Genomic DNA, 25,507 nt, shown 5'->3' with positions numbered 1-25,507 from the left:
AGTAACATTTAGTGCCTTTTGTCTACAGGGCAGAACCTGATCAGTATTACAGTAAAATCCCCAACTGGAGAAATCCCCTACTTGCTTGTTCTCAGCCCTGTGGTGCATGAAGCTCAGGCAATTAATGGCTCAGGTAAACCCAGAGGTGTGACTGGTTGCTTATTGGATCATGCTATCGCTTGATAACTCTGAGTGAATACTCATCAAGCTTCAAAACGGCAAGTTACTTTCTCAAACGTGTTTCCCCATGCATTGCTAATTTGTGAGGTTCCACTTGGCCATTGGACCTTACAGAGGAATATTTGGAAAAGGAAAATCCTCCCAGCCTCCTGGGCTACCCTGGGAGAACAGTGAGGCTCTCCCCAAGTTTAGCTCAACAAGCCAAGGTTCAGGTGCTTCAGGGATTGGACATGGGAAGAAAAATCACTGGCCTCACACACATAGTTGTATCTGATACTGTGAGCCTGTAAAGCCATGTTAGGGCACTATCTGTTTACAGCCTTTATGGTGATATTTCCCATGGTAATGGTGCTTCAACCAGGCACTAGTGAGGATTTCAGGCATCTGCAACTTTGATAAGAACTATATGGCTCCCTTTTGGACTTTGGGCAAATTGATGGAAAACTAGTAAGAATCTTTCTACCAGCTGCCCTTCCCTCATCCCTCATTTGCTCCCCTGTAGATCAGTGAAAGTCAAGTGTCAAGCCCAGAATTAGGAAATGTGGTAGGAAAGATGAGTTGACAAGAAAGTTAACCTTGTTGATAGTTAAAGGAATTTTAATATGGACATTAACCTGGGATTATAGCATGACAAGTAATACATTCACTAGTTAAGAATAATCACAGGAGGCAGCATGGTTGAGAAATGAAGGGAATCCAATATAGTCTTGGAATTTAAATCATCCTTATCACAGATGGCACTTTCATTTGCAGTGTGATAATATAGCAGCTTCTTCTGTGTCAGCAGTGTTGTAGTATTGAAACGTGTGTACGTCACATTAAGGCCAAATAGTTTCTGGGTTGTGATGTGGTGAGTTAAGTAACAAAGGATATTACAAAGTCTCTTAATACAAAAGCTTTGTGCAAGTTTGGAGGTTGGGAAACAAGACAGTAATTAGCATCCGAGTGATAAAGTCATTGGTCACATCACTGCCGCAAGGTGCCGAGGTAGCTCTTTTGCTACTTTGTCATCTTCCCTGGACTTTCACGTCAAATGGGAGTTACTGCTGTAAGATCACAGAACAGATGAACTTCCAAAGTCATTTTGATAAGAGTTCAAAGAGATGTATTGTCTTTCACGAGAATTAAGTACATAATGATTATTAATAAGTTATACATAGTCAGGGTCATACAATTCATTACATCACACGTTTCAAGTTCTACGATTTTGTGGCAAGTTGAAACTTATCAAATTCTTACACATTTTGCAAAATTATATTTTTACCAATATATTTTACACTAGCTGAGAATTTATATACAGGTAGTTACATAGAAAATAGGTGCAGGAGGAGGCCATTCGGCCCTTCGAGCCAGCACCCCCATTCATTGTGATCATGGCTGATCGTCCCCAATCAATAACCCGTGCCTGCCTTCTCCCCATATCCCTTGACTCCACTAGCCCCTAGAGCTCGATCTAACTCTCCCTTAAATCCATCCAGTGACTTGGCTTCCACTGCCCTCTGTGGCAGTGAATTCCACAAATTGACCAACTCTCGGTGAAAAAGTTTTTTCTCACCTCAGTCTTAAATGACCTCCCCTTTATTCTAAGACTGTGGCCCCTGGTTATGGACTCGCCCCACATTGGGAACATTTTTCCTGCATCTAGCTTGTCCAGTCCTTTTATAATTTTATATGTTTCTATAAGATACCCCCTCATCCTTCTAAACTCCAGTGAATACAAACCTAGTCTTTTCAATCTTTCCTCATATGACAGTCCCGTCATCCCAAGGATCAATCTCGTGAACCTACGCTGCACTGCCTCAATCACAAGGATGTCCTTCCTCAAATTAGGAGACCAAAACTGTACACAATGCTCCAGATGTGGTCTCACCAGAGCCCTATACAACTGCAGAAAAACCTCTTTAGTCCTATACTGAAATCCTCTTGTTATGAAGGCCAACATTCCATTAGCTTTCTTCACTGCCTGCTGTACCTGTAAGCCAACTTTCAGTGACCGGTGTAAACATTGAAACATAGAACATAGAAAATAGTTGCAGGAGTAGGCCATTCGGCCCTTCGAGCCTGCACCGCCATTCGATATGATCATGGCTGATCATCCAATTCAGTATCCTGTACCTGCCTTCTCTCCATACCTCCTGATCCCTTTAGCCACAAGGGCCACATCTAACTCCCTCTTAAATATAGCCAATGAACTGGCCTCAACTACCTTCTGTGGCAGATAATTCCAGAGATTCACCACTCTCTGTGTGAAAAATGTTTTCCTCATCTCGGTCCTAAAAGCTTTCCCCCTTATTCTTAAACTGTGACCTCTTGTTCTGGACTTCCCCAACATCTGGAACAATCTTCCTGCATCTAGCCTGTCCAACCCCTTAAGAATCTTGTAAGTTGAAAGTCTAGATACACTACATCCACTGGCACCCCTTCATCCATTTTACTTGTCACATCCTCAAAAAATTCTAGAAGATTAGTCAAGCCTGATTTCCCTTTCATAAATCCATGTTGACTTGGACTAATCCTTTTACTGCTATCCAAATGCCCCATTATTACCTCTTTAATAATTGACTCCAGCATCTTTCCCACCACTGAAGTCAGGCTAACTGGTCTGTAATTCCCCGTTTTCTCTCTCGCTTCTTTCTTGAAAAGTGGGATAACATTAGCTATCCTCCAATCCACAGGAACTGATCCTGAATCTATTGAACATTGGAAAATAATCACCAATGCGTCCACTATTCGACAGCCACGTCCCTGAGGACCCTGGGATGCAGACCATCAGGCCCAGGGGATTTATCATCCTTCAGTCCCATTAGCCTACCCAATACTATTTCTCGCCTAATGAAAATTTCTTTCAGTTCCTCTACCCCCTTAGATCCTCTGTCCTCCAGTACATTTGGGAGATTGTTTGTGTTTTCCTTAGTGAAGACAGATCCGAAGAACCTATTCAACTTTTCTGCCATTTCCTTGTTGCCCATAATAATTTCGCCCGCGTCTGCTTTCAAGGGACCCACATTTGACTTTGCTATTCTTTTTACCTTAACATATCTAAAGAAGCTTTTACTGTCCTTCTTTATATTCCTGGCCAGCTTCCCCTCGTACTTCATCTTTTCAGCCCGTATTGCCCGTTTTGTTTCCTTCTGTTGTGCTATGAAAGTTTCCCAATCCTCTGGCTTCCGGCTACTCTTTGCTGTGTTATACATCTTTTCTTTTAGGTTTATTCTATCCCTAATCAAATCAAAAAAATATAATACGTTTATTGTCATTGTACAACTGTACAACAAAATTTCATTGCATCTCCTTCAGTGGTATACATAGAAGACACGGGATAAAAGATTAAAAGAACAAAAACACAAACAACCATTGACTCTCATATACCGGCAAGATCCGTAAATGAAATTAATAGATAATAGAAATATTAAAAAAATTGCGCATTATATTGCACCAAGAATTGTGTTGTGTTGCCCGCAGTGTTGTCTATCTGAGTTTAGTTATTTTATGGCACGTGGGTAGAAACTGTTAATTAGTCTACAAGTGCGGGCCTTCAGAGACCTGTATCGCCTCCCAGAGGGCAGCAGAGTGAAAAGGTAGTTGGCAAGGTGGGATGAGTCCTGTTTGATGTTTGTGGCCCGGTGTAAACATCGGGCCCTGTAAATGTCATCCAGGGAGGGTAGTTGAGCATTTGTGATGCTCTGTGCTGTTTTAATAATTCTCTGTTGTGCTTTCCTTTCAGCCACAGTGCAGCTAGCAAACCACACCAGGATGCCATAGGAGAGGATACTTTCCACGGTGCACCGGTAGAAGGACAGCAGCAGCGACTGTGAAACTTTTGCTCTCCACAGAGACCTCAGGAAATATAGCCGCTGCTGTGACTATCCCTAACTTCTCTTGTCAGCCACGGTTGCCCCCTACTCCCCTTAGAATCTTTCTTCCTTTTTGGAATGAAATGATCCTGCGTCTTCCGGATTATGCCCGGAAATTCCTGCCATTGCTGTTCCACCGTCATTCCTGCTAGGACCCCTTTCCAGTCTACCTTGGCCAGCTCCCCTCTCATGCCTTCATAGTCCCCTTTGTTCAACTGCATCACTGACACTTCCGATTTAACCTTCTCCTTCTCAAATTGCAGATTAAACCTAATCATATTATGATCACTACCTCCAAGCGGTTCCTTTACCTCGAGTTCTCTTATCTTATCTGGTTCATTGGACAACACTAAATCCAGAATTGCCTTTTCTCTGGTCGGCTCCATTACAAGCTGCTCTAAGAATCCATCTCGAGGCATTCTACAAACTCTCTTTCTTGGGGTCCTGAACCAACCTGATTTTCCCAGTCTACCTGCATTTTGAAATCCCCCATCACCACAGTGGCATTACCTTTGTTACATGCCAGTTTTAACTCCTGCTGCAACTTACACCCTACATCCAGGCTACTATTTGGGGGTCTGTAGATAACACCAATTAGTGTCTTCTTGCCTTTGCAATTCCTCAACTCAATCCACAGAGACTCTACCTCGTCAGTCCCTATGTCTTCCCTCGCAAGGGACTGAATTCCCTCCCTCACCAGCAGAGCTACCCCCACTCCTCTGCCCACCTGCCTGTCCTTTCTATAGGATGTATAACCCTGAATATTAAGTTCCCAGGCCCGATCCTCCTGCAGCCATGTCTCAGTAATCCCCACAATGTCATATCTACCAACCTCTAACTGAGCCTCAAGCTCATCTACTTTACTTCTTATACTTAGCGCATTCATATACAATACTTTTAATTCCTTACGCATATCACCTTTCACATCGATCCCTATTACACTTGGCCATACTCTCCTATCCCTTTGTGAGCTTTCTTTCCCGTTAATTCTGGGGTCATTAACCATCCCATTACTCTTTCCCTTTAACTCTGTCCTCGACTATCCCATTTGCACCCACCCCCCCTTATTCAGTTGAAAACCACCCATATAGCAGGGGCAAACCTGCCTGCCAGAATGCTGATCCCCCACCTGTTAAGATGCAATCCGTCCCTTTTGTACAGTTCCCCCTTACTCCAAAACAGACCTCAGTGATCTAAGAATCTAAATCACTGCTAGAACCCTTGTTTCCATACTAAGAACTGAATCTAAGTGATTGATGAATTCACTATTTGCATTATGCAGACTGAAGTGGTCCATTCCTGATTCTTAGAGGGAAGTGACAAACCACTTAAAGATTATTGTGAAAATAAATAAGCAGAAAAAGCACTATTTCGCAAAACAGTCTAAGGAAAAAAAACTGCTTCCATGTAACCTCTCCCCATTGATCAGACACCATTGTCTCTTAAGAACATAGTTTGTCAATTTTACTGCAGGTGGCCATTGAACCCGACAAGAACATGCTTTGACATTTGTGAAATGAGACTGTTAAACATTGTAATAATCAGCCCTTTTAGTATCTAAAAAAGATGAACATATAGATATGAAAAAGACCGTTATTTTTTAATATCCTGAAGGAAAGAAAACTGCCTGAAACTGGCCTCTCACCCCACTTTTCTCTATTGACACATTTGTTTTTATAATGTTATTTTCTGTAATACAAGCTTTTCAAGGAATGCAACTGTTACGATTGTGCAGAATTACCTGTACTGTAAAGTATTATCTGATGAGTTCAGCCTTAATAAAAAAATATTTTCTACTCAATATTGACAGGAAGTTTAATCTGGATCACTAATGACAGCAATGTTTATTTGGATCAAACATGGCAGCAAATATAAAAAGGTCTGACAGTATCAGGGAAATTAACCAGGACTAAGAACATAACTAGTTGATAATATTAGGACTAACGAGTGAGCGGGTAGCTCAGAGCCAGCAGTGCTAAAACACAGCTGAAGTTTTACAAGGGGTTTTCAGAACTGAGGGGCTCTGATGGAACAGTCATGGAGAAACTGTTGAACCCACCTGATGACAAGGGTTCATCAACATTTATCAAAATATTAAAGTATTAACACTTGGAATATCTGTGGGGATACGAGGAAAGAGCTTAGATGGACAGTTAAAGTGATGGCTCGTTCAGAGAGTTTACACAGGCACAAAGCCTCTCTCCAGGCTGGCGATAAAGAGTGGCAAAACCTGCAGCTATTTCCTATCCAGGGCTGTCCTAAAACGGCAAAGGCATTTCTACAATGGAGAGAGGCAGGGAATTCCAAGACTGACAAAAGGAATGTGAACATGTCTGAGTCTGCACCAAGTGATTTGGAAGAGTTCTTGGAAATAGTGTTCCCATTGTTGCTTTCGTGCATCCCGAAACCAAGAGATATGCAGTTGAAGAACAACATCTTTCACCACCTTAAGCTGTCCCAAGTACAAGAGCCCACATGTAGTTCTGAAGTCATCCCTTCTAAGCACAGCAAGTTTCAACAAACAGAATGAGATAGATGACAGACTGAGAGATTGATTGAGGAATAAATACTGACCAGGACACCAAAACTGCCTAATCTTAAATATATGGTGACATAACATCTTCTGTGCTAAACTGTGACACAAGGGCTCTGAAAGGTGGAATCTTTGGCATCCTTTACACTAGATAGATACCATGAATGCAGAGTTTTTCTCCCAGGGTAGGTATATCAAGAACTCCGGGGCATAGGTTTAAATGGGTGGGGAAAAACTGAATAAGGGAACGGATGGGCAACCTTTCTCACAAAGGGTGTTGATTATATGGAACGAGCTGCCTGAGGAAGCAATTGAGGCAGGTACAATAACAACATTTAAAATACATTTGGACAGATACATGGATAGGAAAGGTTGAGAAGTGGACCAAGCATGGGCAAATGGGATAAGCTTGGATGGGTCATCTTGGTCGACATGGACAACTTGGGTCGAAGGGCTTTTTCCTGTGCTTTAGTTTATGTCTCTACAACACTGTTCTCAGGTGCCGATCACGACCATGAGCACACATCTTTAGTTAAGATGCTTGAATTATTTCTCCTTACTTGAAGTGTACATAACTGCCGTTGGGTACAATATGTAAAAGTTCAATACAATATACACAGGCTTGAAGGTACACGCAAAATGCTGGAGTAACTCAGCGGGACAGGCAGCATCTCTGGAAAGAAGGAATGGGATGTCCAGAGATGCTGCCTGTCCCGCTGAGTTACTCCAGCATTTTGTGCCTACCTTTGATTCAAACCAGCATCTGCAGTTCTTTCCTACACATATCCCGGCTTGATATTATTTCAGGATGTGAGTTTAGTTTAGTGATCATCCCTGACTGTCCAAAGGCATCCTTCTCCATGACCTGCTGGCAGCATTCTAAATCCATTTTGACAACCTGTGAAAACAGCCACCTCTAAAAGTTGGTGTGGACAAGAGGCACATATAATATTAATAATAATAATTTTATTTATAAAGCACTTTAAACAACTGCAGTTGCCACAAAGTGCTGTACATGAGAACTCATGGACAAGAAGTTATTACAAACCATTAAAAACCGTAAAACAAAGGACTATAAAACAGTAAAAATTAAAAGACATTAAAAGCACTAAAAACAGGAGCAATGTCTCAGCCAATGTCAAAAGCCAGAGAATAAAAATGAGTTTTTAGGGTGGATTTGAAGATGGACAGTGAGGGGGCCTGTCTGATGTGCAACGGCAGGGTGTTCCAGAGTGCCGGAGCAGCAACAGAAAAGGCTCTATCCCCTCTGAGCTTCCGCTTAGACCTTGGTACCTCAAGGAACAGCTGATCAGCTGACCTGAAGCACCAGGCAGGAGCGTATGGGTGGAGCAGCTCAGAGAGGTAAGGCGAGTGCACTGGGTTTATCTAGTTTAAAATCACCGTCCATCCTAAAACCCAGGTTTAAAACTGTTGGCTTTACGGACAATGCCAGTGGACCCAAATTAACAAAGGGAGGTTCACGGCAGCCATTGGGGCCAAATAAAATCACCTCTGTCTTTTTTTCATTAAGTCCCAGAAAATCTAAGGCCATCCAGGACTTAATGTCCTCAAGACAAGACAGAAGTGATTTTAGAGAATAGTCGTCTTCCTTCCTGAGTGGCATATATAACTGGCTATCATCTGCGTAAAAGTGAAAGGAGATGCCATGCCTTCTTAAAATTGATCCCAGAGGAAGTAGGTATAGAGAGAAGAGCAGGGGCCCTAAAACTGTGCCCTGAGGAACCCCATATGCCAAGGGAGCGGAAGAGGATTCAAAGCCAGCAAGGCTTACACGCATGGTTCTGTCTGCCAAATAGGACCTGAACCATCCCAGCGCACTGCCACAGATGCCCACTTGGTGCTGTAATCGGGAAATTAAAATTCCATGGTCCACTGTATCGAAGGCGGCAGATAGGTCCAGCAAGACAAGAACCACATAATTACCGGAGTCGTTTGCCAGGAGGATGTCGTTAAAAACCCTTAGCAGAGCTGACTCTGTGCTATGCATAGCTTTGAATCCAGACTGGAAAACCTCCCGAATATTGTGCTCGTCCAGGAAGAGTTTCAGCTGAGCATAAACTACTTTCTCCATGATTTTAGAGATAAATGGCAGCTTGGAGATCGGCCTAAAATTGGCCAGAACAGTTTGATCCAGGCCAGGTTTCTTAAGTAGTGGTTGCACTACTGCATGTTTAAAATTTTCGGGGACAACCCCAGAACACAAGCTACTGTTTATGATGGCGAGAACCGGCTGCCCTATACTCGGGAAAACCTCTTTAAAAAGAAGAGGAGGGACAGCATCACAAGGGGAACCCAATGGCTTGATATGGGTAACCACATCCTATAGACCCGACAATGTCAGAGGCACAAACTTATCGAATGCCACCAGGCATGGGGCCGGAACAGAGGGGTCAGAGGCAGGAGCTGAGATGAGAGCCCTTATAGAAACAACCTTATTGATAAAGAAGTGCAGGAAGTCATTGCACAATTCGGACGATGCTTCCAGGCAGACAGGCTGTGGGGCATTTAAAACAGAATCAATGGTTTTGAATAACACACGTGGGTCGTGACGCTTAGACACTATTATATTAGACAGGTAATATCTTTTGGCCTCTTTAACAGTATTTTGGTAGTTACGCCAGCTGTCCTTTAGAATTTGCGATGAAACCTACAGCCTGTCCTTCTTCCACTTTCGTTCAGCTCTGCGACACTCCCGTCGAGCTGTACGAGTTGCGTCACTGAACCAGGGCTCGGGTTTAGCTCTGGGCTGCAATGTTTTTAACGGAGCCACAGAGTCCAGTATAGTTCTGCAGGAGGAGTGGAACCAAGAACTAATCTCCTCCGTACCAAGGGAAGTGGACGCAGAGGGGGCACAGAGCTGATCGAAAGCAGCAGAGAATTGGCCAGCAGCGGAAGGGTTAAAGGTCCGACAGCGCCGAGCAGACGCTACAGGTCTAACTGCAGCGCAGGAAAAACCAATATCAAATAGTACAGGCATGTGATCAGAAAACACACTATCGCAGACCTCCAAGTTTAACACAGACAAGCCATAAGAGAGAACAAGGTCCAATGTATGTCCATGTTCGTGTGTGGGACCAGACACACACTGCACAAAATTAAAAGAGTCAATAAGACTTAAAAAGTCCTTCACCAACGGCTTATCAGGACAGCACACATGTATGTTAAAATCCCCAACCATAAGGACACGGTCATAGTTGAGCATAATCCCAGCCAGAAACTCAGAAAAGTCATTCACAAAGTCCTTATGGTATTTGGGGGGTCGGTAGATGACAGCACAAAGCACCGTGTCGGAGCGACCCGCCTCATATAAAGTAGCTTCAAAGCTGGAGAACGTTGATAATGTAGTGCACTGCTTGCATTTAAAATTGCTTTTATAAATGGCTGCAGTTCCACCACCACGGCCCGACATCCGCGACGAGTTGAAATAAGAGCAGCCTGCCGGTAGAAGTTCAACAAAAGCGCTGCACTCACCAGGACCGATCCAAGTCTCTGTCACACAGAGGAAGTCCAGGGCTCGGGAGCAGAAGAAATCCCTCAAGATAAAAGTTTTGTTTGCCAGCGATCTGGCGTTCACCAGGCCAACCCGGGAAGGGGATGGACTCTTTAGGTCTGCAGATCAGGGGAGCCCGGGGCAGTGTCTGCAGTGCGGATATTCACCCCGCGATGGCGGGGCCGAGGAGAGCAGGGGCAGTGGAGCCGGTCCCGCTGCAGCCTCCGATCGTAAGAGGGTAGGGGGGGAGAAAGGAGCAGCCTGAAGCAGCCGGCCCCCGTCCCCTCCGAGGCGGCGTGTCCGGTCAGTTCTCCGGGCAGCGCTCTACATCTTCCGGGAGGATATGGTCCGGTGGCAGCTGAGAAGCGCCAGGCTGGAGACCCCGGAAGAGTGGGCACACCTGGTGGCCGCCCCCCTCCCCTCCGAGGCAACGTGTCCGGGCAGCTCTCCAGGCCGCAGCAGGCAGGCAGCGCTCTGTACCCTCTGGAAGGAGGTGGTCCGGTGGCAGCTGAAAAGCACCAGGCTGGAGACCCCGAAGGCGAAACCCACAAAGAAGTCGCTGACAAGGGAGCTGCTGACGGCCGTGTCCGGGTGCACCCAGTTTAAAACATATGAACACGACTGCATGAGAAACGTAATCCGTTGTGAAGGAGTTTGTTAAATTATAGAATTATCCAGCACAGAGCATGAACCATCAGTTCTTTGAATCTGTGCAGGAGAACTCTCATTCTTTTGCTTTTCTCCCTAGTTTTGCAATGTATTTTCCCTACAGGTGAATCCACTGTGCGATTTCCAAACAAGTCACATATACAGATATTTTTTAAACAGAGTTCAAAATCTTAAAACTAACAGGTAACTACTTCAGCAGATTAACCAAAAGTGTACCTACATTTTCAGGCTACATGATTGCACAGGTCTAGGAAACATTAACAGAGAATGAATGATAAACGGCTCGGGATTAGATTGGCTGATCTTCTCTAGTTTGAAGCTGTGGTGGCACTAACTGAGACAGGGTTAAATATTCAAGCTTTGTGCACTCAATGGAGGCTGTGCTCAAAGTGAGCAGGCATTCGAGTTCAGATTGCGATGGTAAAAACCCATCACCCTATGCATGCACCTCTAGAATGCAGTGTAAGACTGAACTTCTAATGATGGAAATGAAGAAATGGAAGATGAATTAAATTCAAGTTATTGGAGGAGTGTAACATAATCTCTCTCATCTAAAGTACTTTGCAAACCACAAAATAATTATTTTCTGTTAGTTGGAAAAATATGTACAACCGCATGTCCAGCCTTGCCATACGTATTAATATTCGGCAAGTCCCTAGCACAACACTTACATAATTAAGTTATTTGCAACATTCACAATTTACTCTGAAATCAAGTATTACAAAACTGTTTAATAACTTTATTGTAGAAATGATCTTTAAGACAATAGTTATATTCCTTCAAACAAGTGTTACATAGATTTAGACAGTGCGAGGACAATGGTAATCTCTCAGAATTGAAACTCAATGTCATCTCTTGCCAATGGATTGCAGTTTGTTGATCACACAGATCCTTGTTGATGTACCGGACAATGAAGAGTTGAGGGAGAGCACTAATGTTCGTGAGAACACAATGTGAATTTTATTTTGGTGTCTTCACTGGGCCGGGTAACAGGCAGCCATTTGTACCGCAGTGACTGAGTGGGAGGGCTCAATTCCCAGCAGTAATTATTTAGTAAGTAACCAACGGCCGTCTTGAAAAAGAAACAAAGACAATTTCAGAAATTCAGAACAGATAGAGAAATGACAAATTAGAATGAAATATGCAAGGATAGATACAAGCAATCTTAAAATCTCAACCTGCTTCCATTCCAAATAAAAGATAAATGCATCAATCCTTTGATTGGTGCAGGACTTGTTTATTCCAATTTATATTCAATGCTGATGCATCTATGCAGGATAACATTTCTCACCCCTCTTGCATTATCCCCTCCAAACCCTTTCCCAATCTCTCTTCCAAGCCCTCCTAACCCCTCCCACTCATTTCCCTTCCAGTCTTGATCTCACCCTCATTTCACTTGACCTTTACCAATTTCTACGTATCTTATAACATCCTACTTCCTTCTTTGTTGGTTTCCATTCTTTCTCTGCTTTCCTAATCAACTCCATCCACCTCCTCATTACCAGTATGCACAACACTCAAGCGTCAAAAGTCCCCTTTTGCTCATAGTCTAAATAAGCAACTTTGACTCCATGTCCGACGTCATGGGAGATTGAAGTTAGTATATTAACGTCAGAGCACCTGCAGCTGTCACACACTAGATGTCACCAGTTGGGGAATACAAAACAAAAATTATCTTAAAACACTGGTAGCTTTTTGAGTTCTGACATAGTGTACAAAACAATGACCAAAGTTTGCAGAGCAAATAATCAAACTGTGGACACCACAATTATAAAGGATTAAATCACTATAAGTAGGTCTCCATAAGTAAACTGCAAAATATTATCATGAATAATATTCACATGCAACACTCCAGATTCCATGAGCAACATTAAGGGAAATCTATTAAGATATTTATTCAGGCTCCTTGTTTAAAATGCCGCCACTCTCTCTAGTTGTTGCACTTTATAACAATTTTAAAAACACCATCAAAGGCAGGTACCTCAAGCTGGCTTTATTGGATTCAATACATCACATGTTGGTCAATAATATTAAGTCAGGATATTTAAAAAAATATATATATACTTCTATGTTCTCTCCAAACTGAAGTGGCAATAGAGTGAAAAAACAAGGCAAAACCTGTCCTTCATGTACTCCAAAAAGCTGCAATATTTACTGAAGTATACAGACACAAAGCCAATCCAACACACACCAATCCTGCCAAACACGTAACAAGTATAGATTAGTAACCAGAGAAACAAATTCAAATCCCATAATCTAAGAATGTAAATTCAATTTGGAAAATTAAAAAGTGACAGTGAAACCGATCATAAAATCACTCAAGTGGTTCATGTATATCTGTAAGGGAAAGAAACAGACTGTGGATACAAGGCTGGTTTGTGAAATATCACAGACAACAGCCCTCTATGATACCCATTCAGTTGTATCGACGGCAAGAAAAAAGGGAAATAAATGCCAATGATGACAAATTCTGACAATGAATATTAAAAACATACTTTGCACAATATCTCTCAATTTTTCCCATCTCCCTACATTGAAATCTCTACTGGGAGGCTAGACAGCACAATAGCTGTTTTTTACTGTTTAAGAAGAAACTGCAGATGCTGGAAAATCAAAAGATAGACAAAAATGCTGGAGAAACTTAGCGGGTGAGGCAGCATCTATGGAGCGAAGGAAATAGGCAACGTTTCGGGCCAAACCCCTTCTTCAGACTGATGTAGGGTGGGGGGGGGGGAAAGGAAAGTAAGAGGAGGCGCCAGAGGGCTGAGGGACAGCTGAGAAGGGGAGGAGACAGTGAGGGCTACCGGAAATTGGAGAAGTCAATGTTTATGCCGCTGGGGTATAAACTGCCCAAGCGGAATATGCGGTGCTGCTCCTCCAATTTCCGGTATTCATCACTCTGGCCATGGAGGAGGCCCAGAACAGAAAGGTCAGATTCGGAATGGGAGGGGGAGTTGGTGCTGAGTCACAGGGAGATCAGGTTGCTTATTGCGGACCGAGCGGAGGTGTTCGGCGAAGCGATCGGCAAGCCTACGCTTGGTTTCACCGATGTAGATCAGCTGACATCTAGAGCAGCGGATGCAATAGATGAGGTTGGACGAGATGCAGGTGAACCTCTGTCGCACCTGGAACGACTGCTTGGGTCCTTGAATGGAGTCAGGGGGGGGAGGTAAAGTGACAAGTGTAGCATTTCTTGTGGTTGCAAGGGAAAGTGCCCGGGGAGGGGGTAGTACAACAACATTATTTGTTGTAAACAAAAAATAATCCTCCGTCATTTTCGCCACCTCCCAACGTGACCCCACCACTCGCCACATCTTCCCATCTCCCCTCCTGTCTGCTTTCCGCAAAGACCGCTCCCTCCGTAATTCCCTGGTCAATTCGTTCCTTCACACCCGTACCACCCCCTCCCTGGGCACCCTACATCAGTCTGAAGAAGGGTTTCGGCCCTGGAAACATTGCCTATTTCCTTCGCTCCATAGATGCTGCCGCACCTGCTGAGTTTCTCCAACACTTTTGTCTACCAGCTGTTTTTTATTGCTTACTTCAATCTGCTATAGAGTTTATGGCAGAATATAGAGAGAGGAACTGAAAATGTAAAGTCACTATTCACTGTACATTATTCTGAACGTTCCCCAAGAGCTCCCCACCACTGCCACAGAAAGTGGTCAGGAGGATTTAGGTAGGGTTATAAACTGTTAGTGGACCAACCATTAAAGATAGGCAGGTATGCCAAGTGTCTACAGCTCCATTGCAATGTCACTCGAGTTTATTTAAAAAAAAATCTCTGCTAGTATAAGAAATGCTTGTGACAGAGAAGATAGATTAATAGGGTGGGGAGGAAATGAGATCATATCTCTTAAAATCCACAACAAATTACAAGGATTAACAACTTACTTTAGGATTAGGGATACAATTTTTGTACTAGGATTTGATTATTTGTTGAAGACCAAGAGACTGCAGATGCTGGAATCTGGAGCCATGAAAACTGCTGGAAAAACTCAGCAGGTCGAACAACATTGCTGGAGGCAGAGGGAAAGTCAATGTTTGGGTTGAGACCATGCATCAGGACAGAATGTAGAGTGGATATTGCAATCACAGGACCTGTTGCATCTTCCCCTCTCCCCATGCCTCCTTTCTGCATTCCGCTGTGAAAACCTCTCGTGACTTCAAGGTCTGCTCACTCCTTCCCGCTCAACCTCCCTCCCTCCCATTTCCTGGCATTTCCCCCCAACAACTATAAGAGGTGCAACACTTGTCCCTACACTTTCTCTCACCACAACCCATGGACCAAAACAGTCCTTCCAAATGGAACAGAAATTCATGTGCATCTCTCCAATGAGGTCTCCTCTGCATTTGCGAGACCAAGCGTAGACTAGGTGACTATTTTGCAGAGCACTTGCTTTTGCAGAGTCTGCAATGGTTGTCCTGACTTCCTGACTACAATCTATTTCAACCCCCTTTCCATTCGCATACCAGGTCCTCGCCCTGCCCCACTTCCAAAGCTAAGCCAAACACAAACTGGAAGTGCAGCGTCTCATATTGCTCCTGCGTTCCCTCTAACCCCATGGTAAAAACATTACATTTTTCAACTTGAGGTAATCCACACTCCCTGTAAATCTTTCCCCCTCCTTTTGGTTCTTCACCCACCTAATCACCTAGTTTTATTCTCCTCCACCTACTTTCAGCTGCCTGTCACCCACACACTATACCTACTGGGTCTCCTATCACCTTGCTCTACTGGTTCCATCTACCCATCATTCCTCCCTTATCTAGTTCCACTTATCCCTTACTTGGCAGCTTCTGCATCTGCAGTCTCATGTTCCCATTTATCACATTTCAGTCTCTACTTCCACCATCCCCTCTCTTCCCAAGGCTGCAACTACTCCTTTTTCCATTCTTTATCCTTTTCTACCCATCACAAGCTGCCATCTCCTAACTTTACCCTTTACCTGCAAAACCTGGCCTCATCTGCCATTCACCCCCTCCTCGCTTGGTTCTTTTTATAACCTGCCAGCCCCTGCCCCACTCCTCCATCTCAACTCGTTATACTGGCAACATCCCCTCGGCATCCTCAGTCGTGAAGCAGGGCTCAGCCTGAAATGTTGACCATCTCTTTGCCTTCACAGATGCTGCTTGGCCTGCTGAGTTCCTCCAGCTGTTTGTTGTTTCTCCCCCATTATTCACAACCTGCTACCTTTGTCCTCAACGTTTGTGCATTTATTTCAATTCTTTAAAAGAATTAACTGATTTAGCCTTAACACTACTTCCTACTTTGGGGAGGGATCAGGGAGTGTGGTACACATGGCACATACCTTAGCTTATATGGGTATTCTTGTGTGCCCAATCTGACCCGCACCATGCATCATACAGCAAATCTCAGTTTACAATAGATGTGCACTTGTCATAACTTTCACTTTGTGGAGAACAAACTATGAAAATAAAATGCACTGCTGCAGACTGAGAAAAGTCAGGGATAAGTCAAATGAAAAATGACCAAGAGAAAGACCAAGTTTGTTTCTTGACCAAGACACACTTAGATAAGAAAATATCCAGGAAAATGTTGGTCTTTTTGGGACAAAGCTATGCACAAATTGGCTGCCACAATAACAGCATTACAATAGCAACACAATGTCTGTCTAATATTCCTGGGTCATTGCAGAGGCTCAATTGTCTGCATTGAATCTGGAAAATGAAATTGTCGTGTGTCAGTTATGACTCAAGTGATGTTCCCATCTTTGAGATAAAGGCATGGCATCAAACTCCACTCCGAGGACTCAGATATTTAGGCTAACATTCCTGCTGTTTTAAGCACTATATTGAGGATATTTTTTTTTAATGAAATATTCAATCAAGCCTTAAAATAGTGATTGAGCAGCATTAATTACTGAGATAATTTTATCATAAATTTCAAAAAGCAAATATTTAAAAAAATTAATGCAGCCGTCTCCATTTGAGAAAACCATACAGGATGTGCTGACTTCTATCATGTTTCTTTGAGAGAAATAGTGAGGATAATTTAAAACCGTGAAAGATATTATACTTGACCTTCCATTTGTTCCATAATTTGGGACTACTGTTTAGACCACTCATTCTGTACATGGGGCCAGTTATCAGAAAACCTTTATCATTTCAGGAGAAAAATTCTATTTTGAGCATGTGGCACAAACTTTGAGTCACTCCATCTGTTGTTGAATTTGAAGCCGATGAACAGTACCAAATTACTATTCATAAATTTATGAGAATTAACGTCCGTTAATTCTGTACGGCTGTGCAGTTTTGGCCTGTTTCAATCTGCTGCAGTTTGTATTGATTCCAATAAGTGTAATCACACTCACAGATTATTTTCATCAAATACCTCCGTGTGTGTACTGTTCTCACATGGGGACAGTTAGACCACCTCATTTATTTTTTTTTAATTGATTTTTATTTTGTGAGATTTCCGATTACATTATCTCAGCAATTAGTGCTGCCCAATCAAATTTTTAAGGCTTAATTTAATATTTCATTCAAAAAGACATCCCCAATACAGTGCTTAACACGGCCGGAATGTTAACCTCAAATATCTGATTATGTCCCAGGAGTGGAGTTCGATGCCATGTCTTTATCTCAAAGATGGGAACCACTTGAGCCAAATTGACACACTACAATTTCATTTCCTAGATGCAATACAGACCATTAATCCTCTGCCATTACCCATGAATATTAATTTAGAAAAGCATTAATTTACTAAAAGTAAATTCACAGTATTCCTTTCTGTCAAAATGTAGTTCACAGACTGTGTGGAGGAATTATTATTTAAACTAAAATTGTTTACCCTCTTATTAAAAATGGCCAGTGACCAATAATTTAATATTATTTAGTATCCTTATTAAAAATGGCCAGTGACAAATAATAAATTAAAAATAGCCAGTGACCAACACTGCAAACAAGAGTAATACTATTTTAATATTCCTGTAATATTCCTTTCAGTGATTCAATTTATTTATATACCCATATATTCTGTCAAATCTTGAAGTACCCTTGTTGATGCCACTTAATATCAGATCATAATGCTTTGATTACGCTTCATTTCAAACACTAATTTATAGTCGACTGACCTCAGAGTATAATTATCAACTTGGCTCCTGCTGTGCTGTCGCTGTTCTCCTTCACTTCAAATATCTTGCAAGCTTTAACTTTGTTCATAACAATCATAGTTTACTTAAGACAAATGCTCTTCCTTCCAACCCAGCCCTTGCACTATTGAATTTTATGTGTCACACAATTGATGTGTTTATCAAATGTTTTGTGCAAGTTTTGGGGTAATATATTTCCTTTCCAGCATCTGCTGTCTATTCTACACTGTTTCTCCTAATATCTTTGAGTAATTAACACTTTGACTTCTAATTCTTAAATATAAAATATAAATATGTACCCAGCACCAGCTCCCGGGGCAATTTATGCAGCATTTGCTCTCCTGACAGCTTTGCACCAAAGTCCAAGAGACGCACAACTCCATTTAAAGTTTGCTGCTTATTTAGTTCGCAGTCAACGTTGACCACTTTTATTTAAAGTACAGATAAGTGTTAATGCGCTTTCACTCCCATCTTTATGGTAAAAGAGAGGCTAGACTGTCTGAATCTGCATTCATTGGAATGGGGTGACTTTATTCAAATATGTTAAATCATAATCATAAAAGCCTTATGAATTATTTTAGTTTGATTAGTCATCCCTCAATTTTCTCAACTCTAAGGAATGCAGATCCAAACAATCTAGCCTTTTTTTTAAAAAGATAAAAATGGCAGTGAAAGCACATTAATACTTGGTTATATATTATAAACAGGGTAGATGCTGAAATGTTTTCACTCATGGGTACAGGATACTGAGTTGGATGATCAGCCATGATCATATTGAATGGCGGTGCAGGCTCGAAGGGCCGAATGGCCTACTCCTCCACCTAATTTCTATGTTTCTATAGGCATGAACAATTGACAGAACTCCAAAATTAGGGGCTAGTCATTTAAAACTGAAGGATGCAGAAATCTCCCCTCTCAATGGGTAGTGAATGTTTTTCTCTCTCAATTTCTTCTCTCAAAGAACAAGTCAATCAGGCAATTGAAAGAGGAAAGCGAATTTGCGGAAAGTTGTGAACTGGTATTACAAATTATTCGTACCATGATGACCATCAACATGGATCCATTGGGATCAATGATTTGCTTCTATGTTTTAATTTCCATGTTTCAATTATCAACTCTCAAGTTTTAAAAATTTCTGAATGACATGCCCAACAATTATAAAACCCTGCAAGGACATAACTGAAATCTTTATAGATGCTAGGAAGATATGCATAATATTGGGATATTACAGGATGATAGAAAACTTTAAAAGAATCCTTGGAAGATGCTATCAATTCAGACAGACACTAGGTTAGGGCTGGTATTCAATGTTCATCATTCAAATAACATAACAAAATGCTGCATGGAAAATTATGTGGTCTAATTCTTCTTTAACTGTCTAAACTACACCCTGAAATGATACGCAAAGTAAAATGAGTAAAAAATGTTAATCTAACTATCCTTGTGTAAATCATCAAGTGAAATAGTCGCTGACTTTTGATTTCAAATTGAAAGTACTTATTATTTCCTTCAGTTCTGGGTTTCATTGAGATATTGCTAGCCAAATTCCTTCATCCATTCCAAATTGAAGCACTAAACATTGTTGTTTGATTTAAGTATTGTCTTGTTGCCTATGATCAAGTTCTTTACTGACTGAATATGAATAATCATCAAACCATAATGCTGCAGTTATTTGGATTTATAAACCTTTCAGAACCATAGTATGTCTCAAAGTGTTTTATATTAATAAAGTACTCCCAAACTGTATCCATGGGTGTACTGTAGTAAATGCAACAACCCAGTTGACACACCTAGTTGACACAGTAAGCTCCCACAACAGCAACGCAGACATGCTTTTTTCTTGAGGAAGTGTTTTTAGTTAAGAACATAATAATGGCCAGGATACAGGATGCAAGTAACTCTGGTTATGTTGAAATACCGTGGGATCTTTTGCACTCATCAGAAAGATGGGAAGAAGTGAAACTGCCTTGGTTTAATATCTCAACTAATCGGTGGTACCTCTGATGATGTGGTGCACCCTCAGTACTGCCCTGCAGTGTCCATTTTGAGTGTTTCTAATTTAATCATGCTAGTGAAATACGACTTGAACACACAACTTTCTAACCTACAATGCAAGTCGACTCATCACCAAAGGAAGCCGATAGTTGTATACAAAGCTCAGGAAGGGAGAGTAAGGCCAAGTGAAATAGGAATCGATATGAAGGGTGTGGGGAGTAAGGGATTAAAAGTATTATATATGAATGCACAAAGTATAAGAAATAAAGTGGACAAGCTTGAGGCTCGGTTAGAAATTGGCAAGTATGATGTTGCATGAATTACAGAGACATGGCTGCGAGGACTAAAGCTGGGAACTGAATATTCAAAGGTATACATCCTATCGAAAAGACAGACAGGTGGGCAGAGGGGGTGGGGTTGCTCTGATGGTGAGGAATAAAATTCAGTCCCTTGTAAGGGGTGACATAGAATCAGTAGATGTAGAGTCAGTATGGGTAGAACTAAGAAATTGTAAGGGTAAAAAGACCCCAATGGGAGTTATCTACAGGACCCAAACAGTAGCCTGGATATAGGGTGCATGTTGAATCAAGAGTTAAAGTTGGCATGTCGCAAAGGTAATGCTACGGTTGTTATGGGAGATTTCAACATGCAGGTAGACTGGGAAAATCAGGTTGGTGTTGGACCCCAAGAAAGGGAGTTTGTGGAGTGTCTCCATAATGGATTCTGAGAGCAGCTTGTACTGGAGCCTACCAGGGAGAAGGCAATTCTGGATTTAGTGTTGTGTAATGAACCAGATTGTATAAGGGAACTCGAGGTAAAGGAGCCATTAGGGTGTAGTGACCATAATATGATAAGTTTTAATCTATAATTTGAGAGGGAGAAGCGAAAATCCGAAGTGTCAGTATTACAGACGAACAAAGGGGACTATGGAGTCATGAGGGAGGAGATGGCCAATGTTGACTGGAAAGATACCCTAGCAGGGATATCCGTGGAACAACAATGGCAGGTATTTCTGGGAACAATACAGAAGGTGTAGAATCAGTTCATTCCAAAGAGGAAGAAAGATTCCAAAGGGAGTAAGGGGCAACTGTGGCTGACAAAGGAAGGCAAGGAGAGAATAAAAATAAAAGAGAAGAAGAATAACATAACAAAGATGAGCGGGAAGCCAGAGGGTTGGGTATATTTTAAAGAACAACAGAAGTTAACTAAAAAGGCAATACAGGGAGAAATGATGAGGTACGAAGGTAAGCTAGCCAAGAATATAAAGGAGGATAGTAAAAGCTTCTTTAGGTATGTGGAGAGCAAAAATATAGTTAAGACCAAAGTTGGACCCTTGAAGACTGAAACAAGTGAATTTATTATGGGGAACAAGGAAATGGTAGATGAGTTTAACAGGTACTTTCGATCCGTCTTCACTAAGGAGGACACAGTCAATTTCTCTGATGTACTAGTGGCCAGAGGACCTAGTGAAGGAGAAACTGAAGGAAATTCACAGTAGGCAGGAAATGGTGTTGGGTAGACTGATGGGACTGAAGGCTGATAAACCCCCAGGGCCTGATGGCCTGCATCCCAGGGTACTTAAGGAGGTGGCTCTAGAAATCGTGGACGCATTGGTGATGATCATTTTCCAATGTTCGATAAATTCAGGATCAGTTCCTGCGGATTGGAGGGTAGCTAATGTTATCCCACATTTTAAGAAAGGCGGGAGAGAGAAAACAGGGAAATATAGATCAGTGGTGGTGGTGGGGAAATGCTGGAGTCAATTATAAAAGATGAAATAGCGGCACATTTGGAAAGCAGTAACAGGATCGGTCCGAGTCAGCATGGATTTACAAAGGGGAAATCATGCTTGACTAATCTTCTGGAATTTCTTGAGGATGTAACTAGAAAAATGGACGTGGATGTAGTGTACCTGGACTTTCAGAAAGCATTTGATAAGGTCCCACATAGGAGATTAGTGGGCAAAATTAGAGCACATGGTATTGGGGGTAGGGTACTGACATGGATAGAAAATTGGTTGGCAGACAGGAAACAAAGAGTAGGGATTATCGGGTCCCTTTCAGAATGGCAGGCAGGCAGTGAATAATGGGGTGCTGCAAGGTTCGGTGCCGGGACTACAGCTATTTACAATATACAGGTGCACAACCTTTTATCCGAAGTTCCAAATAACGAAAACCTCCGAATAGCGGACATTTTTTCAGTCCTTGAAGAAAGGTCCTTGAAAACGTTCACCGAGGGCGGCCCGCAGAGGTGACAGCGGAACCTCCGGTCGGTCCTCGAAGAAAGGGGAACTAAATCCCCATTCATAAAAGAGAAGGTGAGGGTATATTGCGCGGGAGGGTTAATAATTGACAATCTGCTGCTGCCTGCCCGCTGAGTTAAAAGGTTCCCACGGTAGACTCACGATACAGTGTATCGTGAGTCTTGCATGAGAACTTTTTAACTCAGCGGGCAGGCAGCAGCAAATTGTCGCTCCCTTAAGTTTCACCCCACCTACACCCCTCTGCTTCCCGGCCATGTGTGTGATCCCTTCCCTCCCCTCTCCAGCTCCCCGCCCATTGCACCGGCGCGGGGGCTTTGCACTGCCTTCACGTCGGAGTTGCCAGCAGGTGTGATGCAGTGCCAGTCACCGGAGACGTCAGGACCAACGGGACACTGACCCCCAGGCCCACTGCAAGCACGGAGATCCCAGAGACCCACAGCCAGCAGCAGCCCAGCCCCGTTCCAATTCCAGAGGAACACGCTCCCCGTAGGGACCGAAGCTGATGGTGTGCAAGGTACGTCTTGGTCTTGAGGTTGTGGATGAGGGGGCGCAGCTCGGGCTGTGACGTCTCCGGCCACCCCCTGTACAGGAGCTGAGACTGGGAACTGTGGAGTTGTTTGCAGTTGCAGAGGGAGGGGGCAAGGGCGGTACAGTTCCCAGTCTCAGCTCCATTCCAGAGGGGTGACCGGAGACGTCAGGACCAACGGGACACCGACTGCAAGCACGGAGATCCCAGAGACTCACAGCCAGCAGCAACTCTAGCCCAGCCCCGCTCCAACTCCAGAGGAACCCGGGTTGCGGATGAGGGGGCGCAGCTCGGGCTGTGGGCGAACTGCCACTTGTCGCCGTAGCGGCCCATCGGGCAGCGGATTCCTCTGGAGTTGGAGGGACAGGGAGACACAGCGGCTTTTGAGAATGGTGGGCAATCACTTCCAAAGTTCTGCCCACACAGTCAGTACACCTCTCCTACACTTGTCTCCCGCACTAAGATTATCTCGCAGAGAATGATCCCAGCCTAACCCTCCCTATTCTCTCCTATTCTGCAAGAAAAAACTACATTGAAGACTCAAACTCGCGATCGAGTAACTGCCGGGATCGAGGCGCAAACTCGCGACCTTGCGGATACGAGCCGAGCACTCTACCACTGAGCCAGCCGTTAAAATCTACGCTAAAAATCTTCCATTCCGAAAGCTGAAACATTCTGAATTACGAAAAGTGTCTGGTCCCAAGGCTTTCGGATAAAAGGTTGTGCACCTGTACATCAATGATTTAGATGAAGGGATTCAAAGTAACATCAGCAAATTTGCAGATGACACAAGGCTGGGTGGCAGTGCGAACTGTGAGGAGGATGCAGGGTGACTTGGACAGGTTGGGTGAGTCGGCGGATGCATGGCAGGTGCAGTTTGATGTGGATAAATGTGAGGTTATCCACTTGATGGCAAAAACAGGAGGGTAGATTATTATCTGAATTGTGTTAAGTTGGAAAAATTGGAAAGACAAAAGGATCTGGGGGGGGGTCCTTGTTCATCACTCACTGATAGTAAGCATGCAGGTATAGCAGGCAGTGAAGAAAGCTAATGGCATGTTGGCCTTCATAACAAGACGAATATAGGAGGAACGAGGTCCTTCTGCAGTTGTACAGGGCCCTAGTGAGACCACACCTGGAGTATTGCATGCAGTTTTGGTCTCCAAATTTGAGGAAGGACGTTCTTGCTATTGAGGGAGTGCAGCATAGGTTCACAAGGTTAATTCCCGGGATGGCGGGACTGTAATAGAATGGAGCGGCTGGGCTTGTATACTCTGGAATTTAGAAGGATGAGAGGAGGTCTCATTGGAACATATAAGATTATTAAGGGATTGGACACGCTAGAGGCAGGAAACGTGTTCCCGATGTTGGGGGAGTCCAGAACTGGGGCCACAGTTTAAGAGTAAGTTGTAGGCCATTTAGAACAGAGATGTGGATTAACTTTTTTACCCAGAGAGTTGTGAATCTGTGGAATTCTCTGCCTCCGAGGCAGTGGAGGTCAATTCTCTGGATACTTTCAAGTGAGAGTTAGATCGAGCTCTGAAAGATAGCGGAGCCAGGGGATATGGTGAGAAGGCAGGAACAGGGTACTGATTGGGGATGTTCAGCCATGATCACTGTGAATGGCGGTACTGGCATGAAGGGCCGAATGGCCTACTCCTGCAACTATTGTCTATAACCTCATTATTCATTTAATCAAACATTAATAACTAGAACGAGAGAAAATGGCACGTTATAAAGGCACTTTCAATAGGTAGTGTAATGTAAGCAGGCCTGAACCAAAAACTTAGAAACATAGAAATTAGGTGCAGGAGTAGGCCATTCAGCCCTTCAAGCCTGCACCGCCATTCAATATGATCATGGCTGATCATCCAACTCAATATCCCGTACCTGCCTTCTCTCCATACCCCCCTGATCCCCTTAGCCACAAGGGCCACATCTAACTCCCTCTTAAATATAGCCAATGAACTGGCCTCAACTACCCTCTGTGGCAGAGAGTTCCAGAGATTCACCACTCTCTGTGTGAAAAAAGTTCTTCATTGATGACAGATCTGCAAAAACTGGGATCAAAATCAAAGAAGAATGCATATAGAATGAATGAATAATAGCAGAAATGAAAATGGAAAGTAAGCCACCAGTGAGAGAAATGGCATGAAGGAATCGCAGGGATCTGCAGGAGTGGTAGGGGAACTGAATAAAGATTTCTGGGACAAAATAAAATCAGAGGCATCACGGACAGAGACTACATGAACATTAAGCAAAAGGGACTGTGTACAGTGATCAACTATTCATTAGGGGTACAATAGAACAAAGGTATGCTTCAACTGTAATCATGGTCAACTTTAATCTACACATAGAATAGACTAACCAAATTTGTAATCATACTGGAGGAGAAATAACTAGTGTACATGATATTCTGGATGAATACATATTTGGACCAACTAGAAAGAAGGCTAGTGACGACTGTGGATTGTGTAAAGAGAATGGATTAATTAGCAATCTTGTCATGCGAGGCTCCTTGGGGGAAGGAGCAACTATAATATATTATAATTCCCTATTAAGATGCAAACTGGCATGGCTGATTCTTGGACTAAGATCTGGGAAGTAAATAAAGAAAATCACAATGGCATGGGTGAGAATTGGCTAATACTGAGATTGGGGAATATTTTAAGGTGTCGAAAGAAGATCAGCAAAGGCAAATATCTAAGCAGCACTTGGATGAAAGATTACAATTCTTCATCCCTGTCTTTGATCAAAATAAAATGGGAAGTGTAGCTCAGTATAATCAACCAGTCTTTCACTAATGTACTTAGGTCTGATGGTATAGAACGATTTTTTCAATGAACTATGCAAAAAAAGGA

General features: G+C 42.9%; 1 protein-coding gene across 5 annotated transcripts in view; it reads right to left on the bottom strand.

Moving 5' to 3' along the window:
• Positions 1-11,465: 11,465 nt before the first annotated feature.
• The window catches only part of LOC129695590 (uncharacterized), a 104,724-nt gene continuing 90,682 nt past the window's right edge, over positions 11,466-25,507 (bottom strand). For all 5 annotated transcript variants that reach the window (XM_055632675.1, XM_055632678.1, XM_055632676.1 and 2 more), the window contains one exon: positions 11,466-11,819. In XM_055632675.1, the coding sequence (XP_055488650.1) occupies positions 11,679-11,819 (141 nt within the window). In that variant the 3' untranslated portion in view covers positions 11,466-11,678. The remainder of the gene's footprint in view (positions 11,820-25,507) is intronic.

This window comes from Leucoraja erinacea, chromosome 3 (genome assembly GCF_028641065.1).
Source record: "Leucoraja erinacea ecotype New England chromosome 3, Leri_hhj_1, whole genome shotgun sequence".
Lineage (NCBI taxonomy): Eukaryota > Metazoa > Chordata > Chondrichthyes > Rajiformes > Rajidae > Leucoraja > Leucoraja erinaceus.
Note: the sequence above shows the minus strand (reverse complement) of the source record. Positions and strands in the feature narration are given on the sequence as shown.